At 37.1% G+C, this 15,027-nt stretch overlaps 1 protein-coding gene across 1 annotated transcript; it reads left to right on the top strand.

The window, feature by feature from the left end:
• Positions 1–6,494: 6,494 nt before the first annotated feature.
• On the top strand, positions 6,495–7,847 carry LOC120774659 (circumsporozoite protein-like). The gene has a single exon (XM_040104387.1). It carries the CDS (start codon positions 6,495–6,497, stop codon positions 7,845–7,847), a length of 1,353 nt encoding a protein of 450 aa, XP_039960321.1.
• The last annotated feature ends 7,180 nt before the right edge of the window (positions 7,848–15,027 follow it).

Raw genomic sequence — 15,027 nt, 5'->3', positions numbered from 1 at the left:
ACCTAACCTAACCTAAGTGAGTACACCAGTGTTTTTCGTAGTAAAGTGGAAGCGACGTTTGATTCGCATAACGTATTGTGTAGCGGCTTTAATACAAACTCCACTCTTATGTCAACTTGGCGAAGGTGAGAACACTCAACGCCGTTTGCAACTTCAGCGCCTATGATATTTCGCTTTGTTTGACGAGACTCGAACATTTAAGCTGTAATCGTCAATATTTGAAATGAAAACAGTTGTTTTAAATATGAAGTTTTATAAAAATCGGCGAAAAAATGGCATTATTAATTTTAACGACTTACGGTCATTGTACGTATCTACGAGTATTCAAGGTCTTTCCAATATGTTTAAGCTTTGCAATTTTATGTGTATAAATTTTCTTCGTTTTGGTTTGATGTACTTTCATTTATATGATGGTGGCTGATAGTGGTCCTATCTGAATAATTTATTCGGTCAGTAGCGAGGTTTTAAATAATAACTTTGTCAAATAAAAAAGTTCTCCATACAAGGACTTGACTTTCATAGGTCTGTTTGTATGACTATACTGCAGACATACACTACTGTACTACTTGTATATTCGTCCAATATCGGTGGTTTTAGCGAGTTCTTTGTGAAAAATGACGTGTGCAAAATTGCAGGTCGATATATCACAAACTAAGAGACTAGTTTGCGTATATAAATCGATCTTTTTCGAAGTTTCGTACTTTCTTTTAATAGAAAGGGAATGCACAGTGGATCCGTCAGAGGCCAAAAATCAAAAAAATCAACCACACATGATTGAAACAAAATGTAAACCAATTGTCTCTTAAATGTCCAATCTTCTTTAAACCATACCGCATTTTTCTGAAAATCTAACGGGACTTTCTAAAAACAGCATTGAAAGCGTGAACACGTGTTCATTTTCGCAACGCAGCTGCGCGCAGAGTGATTTTGTCAAATTAAAATCGAACTTCAAAGAGATCAAACGTTTGCCAGAGTGCTCGGAATTGGATTATTTAAAATTCATTTTGAAGTTGAAGGTATTAACTTTAAATCGAGATGTTAATAATTAACATCCTTGTAAAGTATTTCATGAAAAACTAATTTTATCGATAGTATCTATTTTGTGTATTTTGTGAACGTCTTTTTTATGTTTAGTTGAAGTTTTAGTTGTGTTCCAAGAAAATCCAGAAATTGGTTTGTATGTCATTGTGTTTGTCTTACTTTTAAGGTTTGAATGTGTTAAACTTATCTGCAGAAATGTGCAGATGTCTGTATAATCGTAAAAATACTAAGGCCGTTTAAGTTGTCCTTTTGTCTATTGTGCTGTGTTGGTCTGTCTTCGTCTTTTGTAGCTGTGTATATTTTTGCAAAACTGTTAATAAATAAATATCTAAATTTTGTTTATGTTTCCTTTGAATAATTTTTGATGTAGGTTCTTCCCATAAGTGTGTGTTTACACGCCTGCATATTTTTAATATATGGTGCACAGAACACGGAACCAAAGCAGAAAAACTGACGAAATTGATTTCAGTTGTGCAGGGGAATATTCAAAACAACGGCTACATTACAGAGTTGAGCGATCTGTCGAAAAAAGTTGAGAACATCTGTAAAACAATTTCAACTTTTTGGAAGAAATATAAACGCAAAAAATCTTCAGTTCTTCAATACCAATCTGGTTGGCTGAATAAAGAGGAATCGATTTTGTCAAAACGCACGCAGTGTAAATCGCAGCAGATGGAGGAAAGTACTCATCGTGGCCGTCCTCAACTGGATTTTGCTGACTCTTCAACGAGAACTAAGCGACGTCGTATAGCTCAACTGAGTGAAATAGATGAATCCGCTGTTTCTGCTCTACGCAATGAACATCAGAACCAAAAGATTCTGCCAGCAGATCCCATTGAAGTTATTTCACTCTTAATGGAGACCTCTATGTCGAAACACCAATATTTGGTGATAAGAAATTTTGTGAACAGAAAATTTCCTTTGATTTGTTTCCAAGCTATCAAAAAATACAAAATTCAAAAAAAAGTAGATACCCAGACAATATTTTTGTAGACGAATCTCATGCGGAAGTCGAATTGCAGAGCTTACTTAACAGTACAGCATCTAGTATAATAGAGCTTCAGACCAACTTAATTGAAACTATTCCTGAGAATGCAGTTAGCAATCTAACTTTAATTGGAAAATGGGGCTTTGACGGAAGTACGGGGCATAGCGAGTATAAGCAAAAGTTTTCATCCAGTGATTTGAACGATAGAAGCTTATTTGTAACATCATACGTACCTCTCCAACTAGTTTCGCAAATAGATGATCAAATAATTTGGAAAAACCCCCGACCATCATCGACTCGTTACTGTAGACCGATCAGATTTCAATTCAAGAAAGAGACAACCGAACTATCGATTAAAGAAGAGAAGTATTTTAAGGAAAAAATTAGCCTTTTGAAGTCAACACAATTAACCGCATCTAATAGAACAAGTAAGGAAGGGCTAAGTTCGGGTGTCACCGAACATTTTATACTCTCGCATGATAAAGTGATAATCGAGATTTCATTATACGTCATTTACGTATTTTTTAAATACCGTATTTTTGTAAAGTTTTATTCCGCTATCATCATTGGTTCCTAATGTATATACTCGTATTATACAGAAAAGGCATCAGATGGAATTCAAAATAGCGTTATATTGGAAGAAGGCGTGGTTGTGAACCGATTTCACCTATATTTTGTACATGTCATCAGGGTGTTAAGAAAATATTATGTACCGAATTTCATTGAAATCGGTGGAGTAGTTCCTGAGATATGGTTTTTGGTCCATAAGTGGGCGAGGCCACGCCCATTTTCAATTTTTAAAAAACGCCTAGGTGCAGCTTCCTTCTGCCATTTCTTCCGTAAAATTTTGTGTTTCTGACGTTTTTTGTTAGTCCGTTAACGCACTTTTAGTGATTTTCAACATAACCTTTGTATGGGAGGTGGGCGTGGTTATTATCCGATTTCTTTCATTTTTGAACTGTATATGGAAATGCTTGAAGAAAACGACTCTGCAGAGTTTGGTTGACATAGCTATAGTAGTTTCCGAGATATGTACAAAAAACTTAGTAGGGGGCGGGGCCACGCCCACTTTTCCAAAAAAATTACGTCCAAATATGCCCCTCCCTAATGCGATCCTTTGTGCTAAATTTTACTTTAATATCTTTATTTATGGCTTAGTTATGACACTTTATAGGTTTTCGGTTTCCGCCATTTTGTGGGCGTGGCAGTTGGCCGATTTTGCCCATCTTCGAACTTAACCTTCTTATGGAGCCAAGGAATACGTGTACCAAGTTTCATCATGATATCTCAATTTTTACTCAAGTTACAGCTTGCACGGACGGACGGACAGACGGACGGACGGACGGACAGACGGACGGACGGACGGACAGACGGACGGACAGACAGACATCCGGATTTCAACTCTACTCGTCACCCTGATCACTTTGGTATATATAACCCTATATCGGACTCTTTTAGTTTTAGGACTTACAAACAACCGTTATGTGAACAAAACTATAATACTCTCCTTAGCAACTTTGTTGCGAGAGTATAAAAATAGTTATTACACATAGCTTGCACCGTACTATGGTAGATGGAAAAGTGTGCAACGCGATCAGCGAATCTTCCACTGAAAATTTTTATATATATGTTCAGCACGGCCAACAGAAATGAACGATGTTCAAAAATGTTTGAGTAAAGAAGTTCGCACAACATTTTATGAATTCGGCTTATCTCCACTGCATTCATACATATGCTTCTTTGAATACTTTTTACATGTTTCATATAAACTAGAGGTCAAAATGTGGCAAGTAAGAGACACAGAGAAGAAAAGTAAAGTATTGGAGAGAAAAAACAAAATTCAGACGGAATTTCGCGAAAAAATGGGTATAATAGTGGACAAACCTAGAGATGGAGGTAGAGGATCGTCCAACGATGGAAAAATTCTTTTCTAATGCAGCCTTGAGTTCCGAAATCACAGGAATTGATGAATGTTTGATTCATAGGTGTGCAACATTATTGCAAGCCATGGCATCGGGGTATAAAATTAATGCGGAGAAATTTAAACTCTACGCGTTGGATACAGCTAAAGATCTGATAACTGCATATCCATGGTACTATTTGCCGGCAACCGTTCACAAGGTTTTAATACATGGTTCTGCTGTGATAGAGCATGCATTAGTGTCGATTGGAGAGTTTTCGGAGGAAGCTGCAGAGTCCAATAACAAGGAAATAGACTTCAGCACAATCGGAAAGTGTCACGTACTTTAACAAACACAGATGTCATTAATGCACTATTATTGCGCTCAGATCCCTTTATAAGAGGACAGAGACAACTTCCAAAAAAAGACAAGTCGACTTTGTTGAAATCTGTTTATGAATTATTAGATGATTCTATATAATTTTGTTTCCTTAATTTTTCTTTTATTGTTTTTTATATTGGATTTTTGATGATATGTATGTATATGTAAAACAACATTTTTCTAAAACTATAACTGCAATGTAGATAAAATAAAATAATTTCAATTTTATTAAAAAAAAATTATTAAGTTTGTTTCGATCATTCCTATGCTATTGGATATAGTCGTTTGATTTGTCAAATTTTTTTATTATTTCTTATCTTTATTTTTGGAAAGAATTTCAACCCGCTATATCAAGAAAAGTATTTTTGGCCGCTGTTCCATAGAAGCGAATCCACTGTGGAATGTGGGAAAGGGAAATGACAAAACTCGATCATTAGCGAAAAAATCGGCTACTTTTTTACTGTAAAAAAAAACATAACAAATTTGAAAGTAACTCTCTGACCATACCTTATCAATTTTGTACAGAACATGTGATCGAATTTCAAAAGAATTGGTGCAGTAATTCACTGCCAGTTTTTCCGGATTTGCCAGATTTTAAAGCCCGAATTTATGCCTGGATGTTATGATTTCCCTGAATTTTTCCAGACTTTGAACGTATCATGCCATAAGATCTATCTTTTATTATTCATATGAACTTAATCTTCTAGAACCAATGTTCTTCATACGCGAATGGAAGACATGTTTTTAAAAGGAACTTCCTGCTATTTATAAGAGGATTACTATATGTCGACAAAACTTATGCGGGGTTTATAGAATATAACGGAATGACTAGAGATAATAAGGCCTATGCGAGATGTGGATGTTGCGCTAAAAGTAACTGTAGATTTGAAGTGTCTTGTAATAGATCAGCAATTTCACAAACCAAAAAATCGATTCCCTCCATGCACAAGGAAAATCAATCGTCAAGGATTGGCACCGAAGACGGTGAGCGCAGTAGACGCCCAAAAACGGTTGTTATCGACAAAGACATAAAAAGTTCACAAAATAATTTTGGTTGACCGTAAAGTGAAGTTGTTTGAGCTAGGCGCTCAAAAGGCACTCTAAAGATATCAACTGAACGTTTATAGTAGATCATATCATTCACGAATATTTGGCTAAGAGAAAGCTTTGTGCACAGTGGATGCCCCCAATATTGACCAAAAACAACGACGCTTTTGTTGATTCGTTGCGGTGTTTGGATATGTTCAAGCGTAATAAAACTGATATGTGACATTGGATGAAACAGTGCTCCATCATTTCACTCTGAAGTCCAATCGACAGTAATTTCGCTCCAAAGCGTGAAAAAACATGTCGACAATACTATGGTATAGCAAAAAAAATGTAGAGGAATTTGTGTTCCTGTGCAGTACAATGCTGCTTCAGCAAGCATACTGTCCCAATGCTAGGAAGATTAATGCAAGGCATGCAGCTTTCAAAGACTGGAACTAAAATACAGTTGAGTTGAAAATTGGTAATTGTAAAGTCGAGTAATATTTATGCCAAATTTCGTGAAGATATCTCTTAAAATGAGAAAGAGTAGCTTTTTGAGGAGAAAAGGACGCTTGCAAAATTTCCGATCGATACCTCAAAAACTGACAGACAAAAGTACATAGCTAAATCAATACAGCCCGTCATGTTGATAATTCATATATATTATATATTTTATAGGGTCTCTGGTGTTTCGTTCTAGGTCTTACAAACTTCTGGCAAACTTAACACACCCTGTCAAGGGTATACTAATAGGGTGGACAAACTCATCTTTTTCAGAGTTATTCTGAAATTTGGTCCGTTCAAATGTTAAATTTTAATTTAAATCAAATTTTCATAATTAAAATAATTTAAAATATGCCAGTTCGACATTATAACGACATAATGTGCGTTATATTTTTTGCTTTGAGGTGAAACTGACATACATATATTTTAAACAATTTTTTTTTTTTCAATATACTGTTCTAAAGAGTTATTTGCAAAATTCAATTACACAGGTGTGCGCATTTTCAAATATTTACAGAATATGTCTGAATTGAAGAAATTTTTCGGAAGAAATTGGGTATAAAAGCACTGTACATTGAAATCAAATTCACACTCATCTACGAGTTCCTAGGGATCATACATATATCTGGGTATACCATATTAATAACGACATGGCGAAGCTATCTACATTCCTGTATATTGCCATTTTGGCCATGGCATTTTTTGCTGTAGTTAACTGTACTGAAAACGATCAAGACGAAAATAATGATCAGGATTCGAGTCAAAATAATAAAGAAGTGTCTGACCAACAGGACCAGGCCTCTGTTAACGTAACAGTTGACAATAAACCCGCTGGTAATATAACAGGGCCCGTTAACGCAACAGATGACAATAAACCCGCCGGCCCCGTTAACGCAACAGCTGACGATAAACCCGCTGGTAATACAGCAGGCCCCGTTAACGTAACAGTTGTCAATGCACCCGCTTGTAATTCAACAGGCCCCGTTAACGCAACAGCTGACAATAAACCCGCTGGCCCCGTTAACGTAACAGATGACAATAAACCCGCCGGCCCCGTTAACGCAACAGCTGACGATAAACCCGCTGGTAATACAGCAGGCCCCGTTAACGTAACAGTTGTCAATGCACCCGCTTGTAATTCAACAGGCCCCGTTAACGCAACAGCTGACAATAAACCCGCTGGTAATATAACAGGGCCCGTTAACGCAACAGATGACAATAAACCCGCCGGCCCCGTTAACGCAACAGCTGACAATAAACCCGCTGGTAATATAACAGGACCCGTTAACGCAACAGTTGACCCATCAGCTAGTGATGAAGTTGGCAAAGGATGTGGACGTGGTAATGGAAAAGGAGGACTTGTTTCACTTGTATGGACTGCATTGGGTAACGCGAAACCCGCTGGTAATACAGCAGGCCCCGTTAACGCAACAGTTGACCCATCAGCTAGTGATGAAGTTGGCAAAGGATGTGGACGTGGTAATGGAAAAGGAGGACTTGTTTCACTTGTATGGACTGCATTGGGTAACGCGAAACCCGCTGGTAATACAGCAGGCCCCGTTAACGCAACAAATGACAATAAACCCGCTGGCCCCGTTAACGCAACAGCTGACGATAAACCCGCTGGTAATACAGCAGGCCCCGTTAACGTAACAGTTGTCAATGCACCCGCTTGTAATTCAACAGGCCCCGTTAACGCAACAAATGAAAATAAACCCGCTGGCCCCGTTAACGCAACAGCTGACGATAAACCCGCTGGTAATACAGCAGGCCCCGTTAACGCAACAGTTGACTCATCAGCTAGTGAAGAAGTTGGCAAAGGATGTGGACGTGGTAATGGAAAAGGAGGATTTTTTTCATTTGTATGGACTGGATTGGGTAAACCGAAGGAAGAAATAAAATGTGGCAAGCCTGGAAAGGGTAGAGGTAAAGGCAGGAACGATGACGAAGAGAAAAAGGCAGAGAAACATGGAGAGAAACGAAGAAGGGGTATTTGGGCATGACTTAAAGAAGAAAGCTCCGTAGACGCCAAAACAAATTCACAATGAATGTCCGACACAGTGCAATGAAAAGGAACCCGCCAACGATGAAAAACGATTTCTAAGTATTTTAAATATGTATTTTATAAAAGATTATCTTCAATCTTCTCACATTCAATGTTTCTCAAAATAAGTATTCTAATAAATTGTAAAATAAGCAGCATAAAATAATTGTAGTTTACTTCAGCTTGCTCTTGTTAACGGTATTAATCCGGTGATAGACACACGCCAGAAATAGAACACGAAAGTAACGAGCGAGCTCCACGGCCGAACAGTTCGTTTGGTATTGGACGCAGCCTATTTCAAAGAGCCTGCAAATAATTCACAGGTGGAGGTCTTCCTCTTCCTCTGCTTTCCCCGGCGGGTACGGCGTCGAATACTTCCAGAGCTGGAGTGTTTTCGTCCATCCGGACAACATGACCTAGTCAGCGCAGCCGCTGTCTTTTAATTCGCTGAACTATGTCAATGTCGATATTCGTACCATAAATCTTTCGCAGAACTTTTCTCTCGAAAACTCGCAACGTCGACTCATCAGCTGTTGTCATCGTCTAAGCCTCTGCACCGTATAGCAGGACGGGAATTATGAGTGACTTATAGAGTTTGGTTTTTGTTCGTCGAGAGAGGACTTTACTTCTCAATTGCCTACTCAGTCCGAGGTAACACCTGTTGGCAAGAGTTATCCGGCGTTGGATTTCTAGGCTGACATTGTTGGTGGTGTTTACGCTGGTTCCAAGATAGACGAAATTATCTACGACTTCAAAGTTATGACTGTCAACAGTGACTTCCCCCTGCGGGTACGGGGGGACCCCTCCGGGTTCGAGGGGAAACCGAATATACCCGCGGTAAGGCATGCCTGTCGTAAGAGGCTAAGATCTACTAAGATCCTGGCCACCAGTCCAGGGCTGTATGGAGCTCAACTGGTCGTTGCTTCGGCTACAAGGTCAATACCAAAGACTTTAACCTGGTACCACGGGGAGCAGTAGCCCCTGGAGTTCGCTCCAGTCTGCTCATTGGGTTTGGCCCTTTGGGGAGATTCGTGGTGGCTGTGGTTTGTACCTAAATGCAGGAAGGGCATTTGTCCAATGTGGAGTCGCACTGCGGCCGGGTGTCGGACCCAGAGTACGGCAGAGGTTTTAGATGGGCCTCGAACCCGACCAAGGTGGAAAGGGAGTCCCACCCTACCAATTGGAACCAAAGTGTAAGTGTGTGTGCCAGCACTCATGCTTTGGTTCTCCGGAGTATGATGCGGGTGCACGCACTCATGCTTTGGGGCGCTGATCGACGCTTTGTATTGATCTATGTGTTTCTAGCAATAGAAAGCACCGTGGAATTGAGTCTTCGAAGACAGGTATTCACGTAACAACACATTGTCTTCTGTCAACAGTGACGTGAGAGCCAAGTCGCGAGTGCGACGACTGTTTGTTTGATGACAGCAGATATTTCACTGCCAGACCCATTTGCTTTGCTCCCTTATCCAGCCTGAAGAAAGTAGAACTAACGGCCGACCGACGATATCAATATGATTAAAAAATGACAGTTGAAAAATTATATAATATTTTTATATATAAAAAGTACGTGTCACGTTGTTTGTCCGCGATGGACTCCTAAACTACTGTACCGATTTTAGTAAAATTTAGCACACTGTGTCCAGTTCGTACCAACTTAAAAGAAAGGATAGTTAAGACAATTCGTAAATAAAGAATACAGTAAAAGCTCTCTTAAATTGACGCTCTATTAAGCGGACATCACCATTAACCATGGACATTGTTGATGTATATGAAGTACAATCTATTAAGCAGACAACTCTATTAACTGGTCAGAAACGCTGGTAATCAGACATTAAGAAAACAGCCTTAAATTCGTTATCATTTCCAATCAAATTTATTTGTATAAACATATTCAAAACTAGAGTACAATTGTTCAATCCCCAGGATTCTTATACCGACAAAAACATTTCGCCTTTATTCGTAAATAAAATTTTCACTGTGTTGAATAATATAAAATGTATACCACAGCATACTTCCTTTTGTGTGGTTATTTGGAAAGCAAAGTGTATGCCAGCAACTGCCAGGCGAATGAGAAAGGATTTGGGCTCGCATCCGTATAAAATTGTTCTCACTCAAGGACTGAAACCTTTGAACCACTATAAAGGTGTCGTGAACTTGCTGATTTTGCCTTGGAACAACTTGAAAACGATAATTTTTTTTTTAAGAAATTCATCTTCTACTATGAGGTTCAGTTCAGTTCAGTTCATCTGAGTGGGACGGTAAATAAACAAAACTATCGATTCTGGTGCGAAGAAAGTCCACAATTTATTCATGAACAAACGTTACATTCATCTAAATTGACAGTGTGTTGTGACCGGTCCATACTTCTATCGAAATGAAATAGGTGACACCATTATTGTCATTGGAGAGCGGTATAGATCAAGATAACCTACTTTTTATGGCCGCAATGGGATGAAGTTGATCTTGACAACAGCTGGTTCCAACAAGACGAGGCTACGTTCCACAAGGCCATAAATTATCGCGAGAAAAGTTTGGAGATTTGATTATTTCAAAAAAAATGTAACATTGAATGACCTTCAAAAAGTTGTGCTTTAACGCCATTTGACTCCTTCTTGTGGGGTTGTAAGCAGTCATTAGCCTTTAGCATTAAACTAGACTCTCTTCAAGCTTTAGAAGTCAATAATAAACTTGACATTCATGATATCTGACTTGATTTAGTGGAAAGAGTACTCGATTCCTTAACAATTAGTGTGCTTTTTCAATGTTGGAATCCATCATAACGTAAAGAAACAGATCGTTAGAGCATTTGCCGCCGACATAGGTGGATTTCATTCATTCTCCTCTTCAAGAGTGGTTTTGGGACGACCGCGCCGTGCTGCATTTTCTGAGCTGATCGTGCTAAAAGTCCATCTGCGATATCATAGCGGAATGTCACTTTTTTTGATGCAATATGATTAATTTCACAATCCACTTTATACTCCAACAAACCAAGCTTTACAAACGGTAAGGCCAATAAATTGATCGAAAACGTTGAGGAAGTCCATTTTATCTGCACCACAATATATGCTGTTGGATCTCAATTTTTTTCTTCCGCAGAAAATCTTGAAACTTTACTTTTAGGCATTCTGTATCATAAATAACTGAGGCAAGCATCACAACTCCTAAAAATTCAAAGATTTTGTTTCAAGGAATCGTTTTTATCAAATAAACAGCAATGTATTTTCCCCTGACATACATATTTCCATATCATAAACTTGTACGTATATTATATCTTTTTAAATGCAAAGTTAAAATATTTTATTCGCCATTTTACAGGCTTCTTTGGCATTTGTGCTGGTTCCGAGATATAATGTCCTTAATAATTGCAAATCTTTCAAATAACTTTTTCAAAAATCTAGACGCTATCTTTGTATGTGACCTCCTGCTACTTTGTCTTGCCCTTGTTCCCACAAGACAAACCCCTTTCGTTTCTTTTTCTAGGCTTAAAAGTTCTGCGCTAACGGACCTGTTATTAAGGCCTACGATATTAAGAAGACTGAAGACGATAGTTAGCTCACCGCAGACTGCGTGATCTGCTTTATTGTGGATAGGATAGAGTACACTCTTATTCTAATCATTGGGCATGTATTAATTCGACCAAATCATCCTTTGCAGCTGGAACATGCGCCTTTCCAGCATTTCACTGCCGGCTTTAAACAGTTCAGCCAGAAATTTATTAGACTCTGTGTTGGAGTTTGTCGATCCTCTTTACATAGATCTTTTCCAAGATGTGGCGCATGCTGAATATCTGGTCAGTTGTTGATTTTCCAGGCGTAAAGCCACACTGATAAGGTCCAATCAGTTTGTTTACGGTCGATAGAACCTTATATGCGATTTTGAGAAGGCTTATCTCATGCCTATTCGAACTTCTTCATGATCGGGGAATGGAACGTCCGCTCCGCCATCATCGATTGGGGTATCGGGTACACCATCTCCTGGTTTTATGCTTTCACTGCCACTCAGCAGGCTGCAAAGTGTTCCTTCCATAATTTCAGTATGCTCTGGGCATCAGTAACTAGATCTCTTCTGGCGGTTCTACAAGAGTATGCTCCGAACCTGAAATCATCTGTTACTAGCCGCATCTTTTGTAGAATTTTCTATCATGACCCCTGTCGGCCAGTTTCTCAAGCTCTTTGTACTCACGCATTTCAGCTTCTCTCGCTTTTTGTCTGCAAATGCGTCGAAATGGGTCGAATTACAGGGAGCAAAAAAATGGAAAAATAGCCTATGCGAGAAATGTTTTGTTGTTGTTATTCTGAACAAATTTGGGCTATGATTATGGGCATAAAACCGGTTTTGAGTCAGTGATTTTTAAGGTGAAGTTGTTTAGAGATCATCAAAATTTTTTCGTCAGTTCCGAATATTCTATTGATCATTTATTTGTCGGAGTCGTCACATCGGGCAACTAAACCACATATATTACACACGTCACATTTTATATAAAAAAAAATCGACCCCCTCTAATATACATGTATACAATAGTATTTCCTTCAGCTCAGGTTGCAGCGCAAGAGCAAGTAAACCGATGATATGGAAGCTTTGTATTCTTTGAGCATAGAATATTTGATTTATTTGTACATAAGTTAAGTGCTAATTGATACTGATTTACAATTGATATGTAACATAAATATATTTCAATTTCTCTTTTTAGATAACCACATTAATCTAGTGTTTTTAATACATCGGTATATACTCATATAAGATATCTAAAGATATTTACGCCTGCCGCACGCATTTCCGTTACTTTTTGTACTAATCTGATATAATTTTTTGCTTTCTTTGTAAATTTTTTAGCTGATGCAACTTTAAAAACAAGAAAAATTAAAAAAAAAAAAGTTCGCCATATTAATGAAATTTGAAAACGTAAATAAAGGGAAAAGATTGCGTTATATATGAAGTTTGAAAGAAGAAAAAAGTTAACTTCGGCTGCACCGAAGCATTAATATCTTTCACAGATACTTTTTTGTAGTATAAAATGATTTGGAACTGTTAGTTAATGTGGCAGCTGTATGCTATAGTGGCCTGAGATCGGCAGGTTGCATAATTTTAGACTTATAACTCAAAAGCTGACAGATCGGGTATATATAGACGGACTCAAACCGCTCAGCCCGTCATGTATAAAGGACATGTACATGACTGACCGTGTGTTTGTAATTGAACTGCTCCTAAACGGCTGGACCGATTTTGATGAAATTTCTTGTGTGTGTTTAAGGAGATTCGAGAATGGTTTAGATTCACAATTTGGTCCACTAGAAAATGTTTTTTTAAATTAATTTTTCATTTGTAATTAATTGGAATGTTTTACATTGTATCTGATAGATTGCGCTACCATCGCAGTATCCAATATTCAAACCTTAAATTGGCGTAAACGTGAATTAAACAAAACGATGCCAAAGTAAAAGGCGATGTCTGTTGACAAGTTTTCATAATGTGGACAGAGTTGTTCGTTCTTAAGTAATAAATTGGGTGATTCAATACATGGGTTCAATGATGGGTAGCTGTAACATTTTTTTCTACCTGCTAACTATTGGAGGGGGTTTCTTGACGGGCAATTTAAAATTGCAAAAAATTTTATATGACGTTGCCACTTGATTTTAAATATAAATAAATTATTTTGCAAATTTTCATTAAGATTCTAAAATCAATGCTGTTTTGTAAAGAACTCAGTTGTATTTTTGACCGGTGTTGCCACTTTTCGTGAATTCCAAAACATGGATAAATGAAAAAAATTCTCTTCGTTATTCCGTGATTATGTAACGAGATTTCTTGAGAAAGTTTTAGTGGTATGAAATTATGACGTTGCCACTTGATTTTAAATATAAATAAATTATTATTTGCAAATTTTCATTCGCAATTGATTCTAAAATCAAAGCTGTTTTGTAAAGAACTCAGTTATATTTTTGAACGGTGTTGCCACTTTTCGTGAATTCCAAGACATGGTTAAATGAAAAAAATTCTATCCGTTATTCCGTGATTATGTAACGAGATTTCTTGAGAAAGTTTTAGTAGTATGATATTATGACGTTGCCACTTGATTTTAAATATAAATAAATTATTATTTACAAATTTTCATTAAGAATTGATTCTAAAATCAAAGCTGTTTTGTAAAGAACTCAGTTGTATTTTTGAACGGTGTTGCCACTTTTCGTGAATTCCAAAACATGGATTCTCTCCGTTATTACGTGATTATGTAATCAGATTTCTTGAGAAAGTTTTAGTAGTATGAAATTATGACGTTGCCACTTGATTTGAAATATAAATAAATTATTATTTGCAAATTTTCATTCGCAATTGATTCTAAAATCAAAGCTGTTTTGTAAATAACTCAGTTATATTTTTGAACGGTGTTGCCACTTTTCTTAAATTCCAAAATATGGCTAAATGAAAAAAATTCTATCCGTTATTCCGTGATTATGTAACGAGATTTCTTGAGAAAGTTTTAGTAGTATGAAATTATGACGTTGCCACTTGATATCAAATGTAAATAAATTATTATTTGCAAATTTTCATTTGCAATTAATTCTAAAAGCAAAGCTGTTTTGTAAAGAGCTCAGTTATATTTTTGAACGGTGTTGCCACTTTTCTTAAATTCCAAAATATGGTTAAATGAAAAAAAATCTCTCCGTTATTCCGCGATTATGTAACGAGATTTCTTGAGAAAGTTTTAGTAGTATGAAATTATGACGTTGCCACTTGATATCAAATGTAAATAAATTATTATTTGCAAATTTTCATTCGCAATTGATTCTAAAATCAATGCTGTTTTGTAAAGAGCTCAGTTGTATTTTTGAACGGTGTTGCCACTTTTCGTGAATTCCAAAACTTGGATAAATGAAAAAAATTCTCTCCGTTATTCCGAGATTTCTTGAGAAAGTTTTAGTACTATGAAATTATGACGTTGCCACTTGATATCAAATGTAAATAAATTATTATTTGCAAATTTTCATTCCCAATTAATTCTAAAAGCAAAGCTGTTTTGTAAAGAACTCAGTTATAGTTTTGAACGGTGTTGCCACTTTTCTTAAATTCTAAAATATGGTTAAATTAAAAAACGAACAGCAAATGCGATTATGTAAAAAGATTTCTTGAAAAAAAAA

This window comes from Bactrocera tryoni, chromosome 4 (genome assembly GCF_016617805.1).
Source record: "Bactrocera tryoni isolate S06 chromosome 4, CSIRO_BtryS06_freeze2, whole genome shotgun sequence".
In the NCBI taxonomy this organism is placed as follows: domain Eukaryota; kingdom Metazoa; phylum Arthropoda; class Insecta; order Diptera; family Tephritidae; genus Bactrocera; species Bactrocera tryoni.
Note: the sequence above shows the minus strand (reverse complement) of the source record. Positions and strands in the feature narration are given on the sequence as shown.

Bases quoted from the DNA above. Each gene is read 5' to 3' on its own strand.
- LOC120774659 (XM_040104387.1), top strand. From the start codon at position 6,495: ATGGCGAAGCTATCTACATTCCTGTATATTGCCATTTTGGCCATGGCA.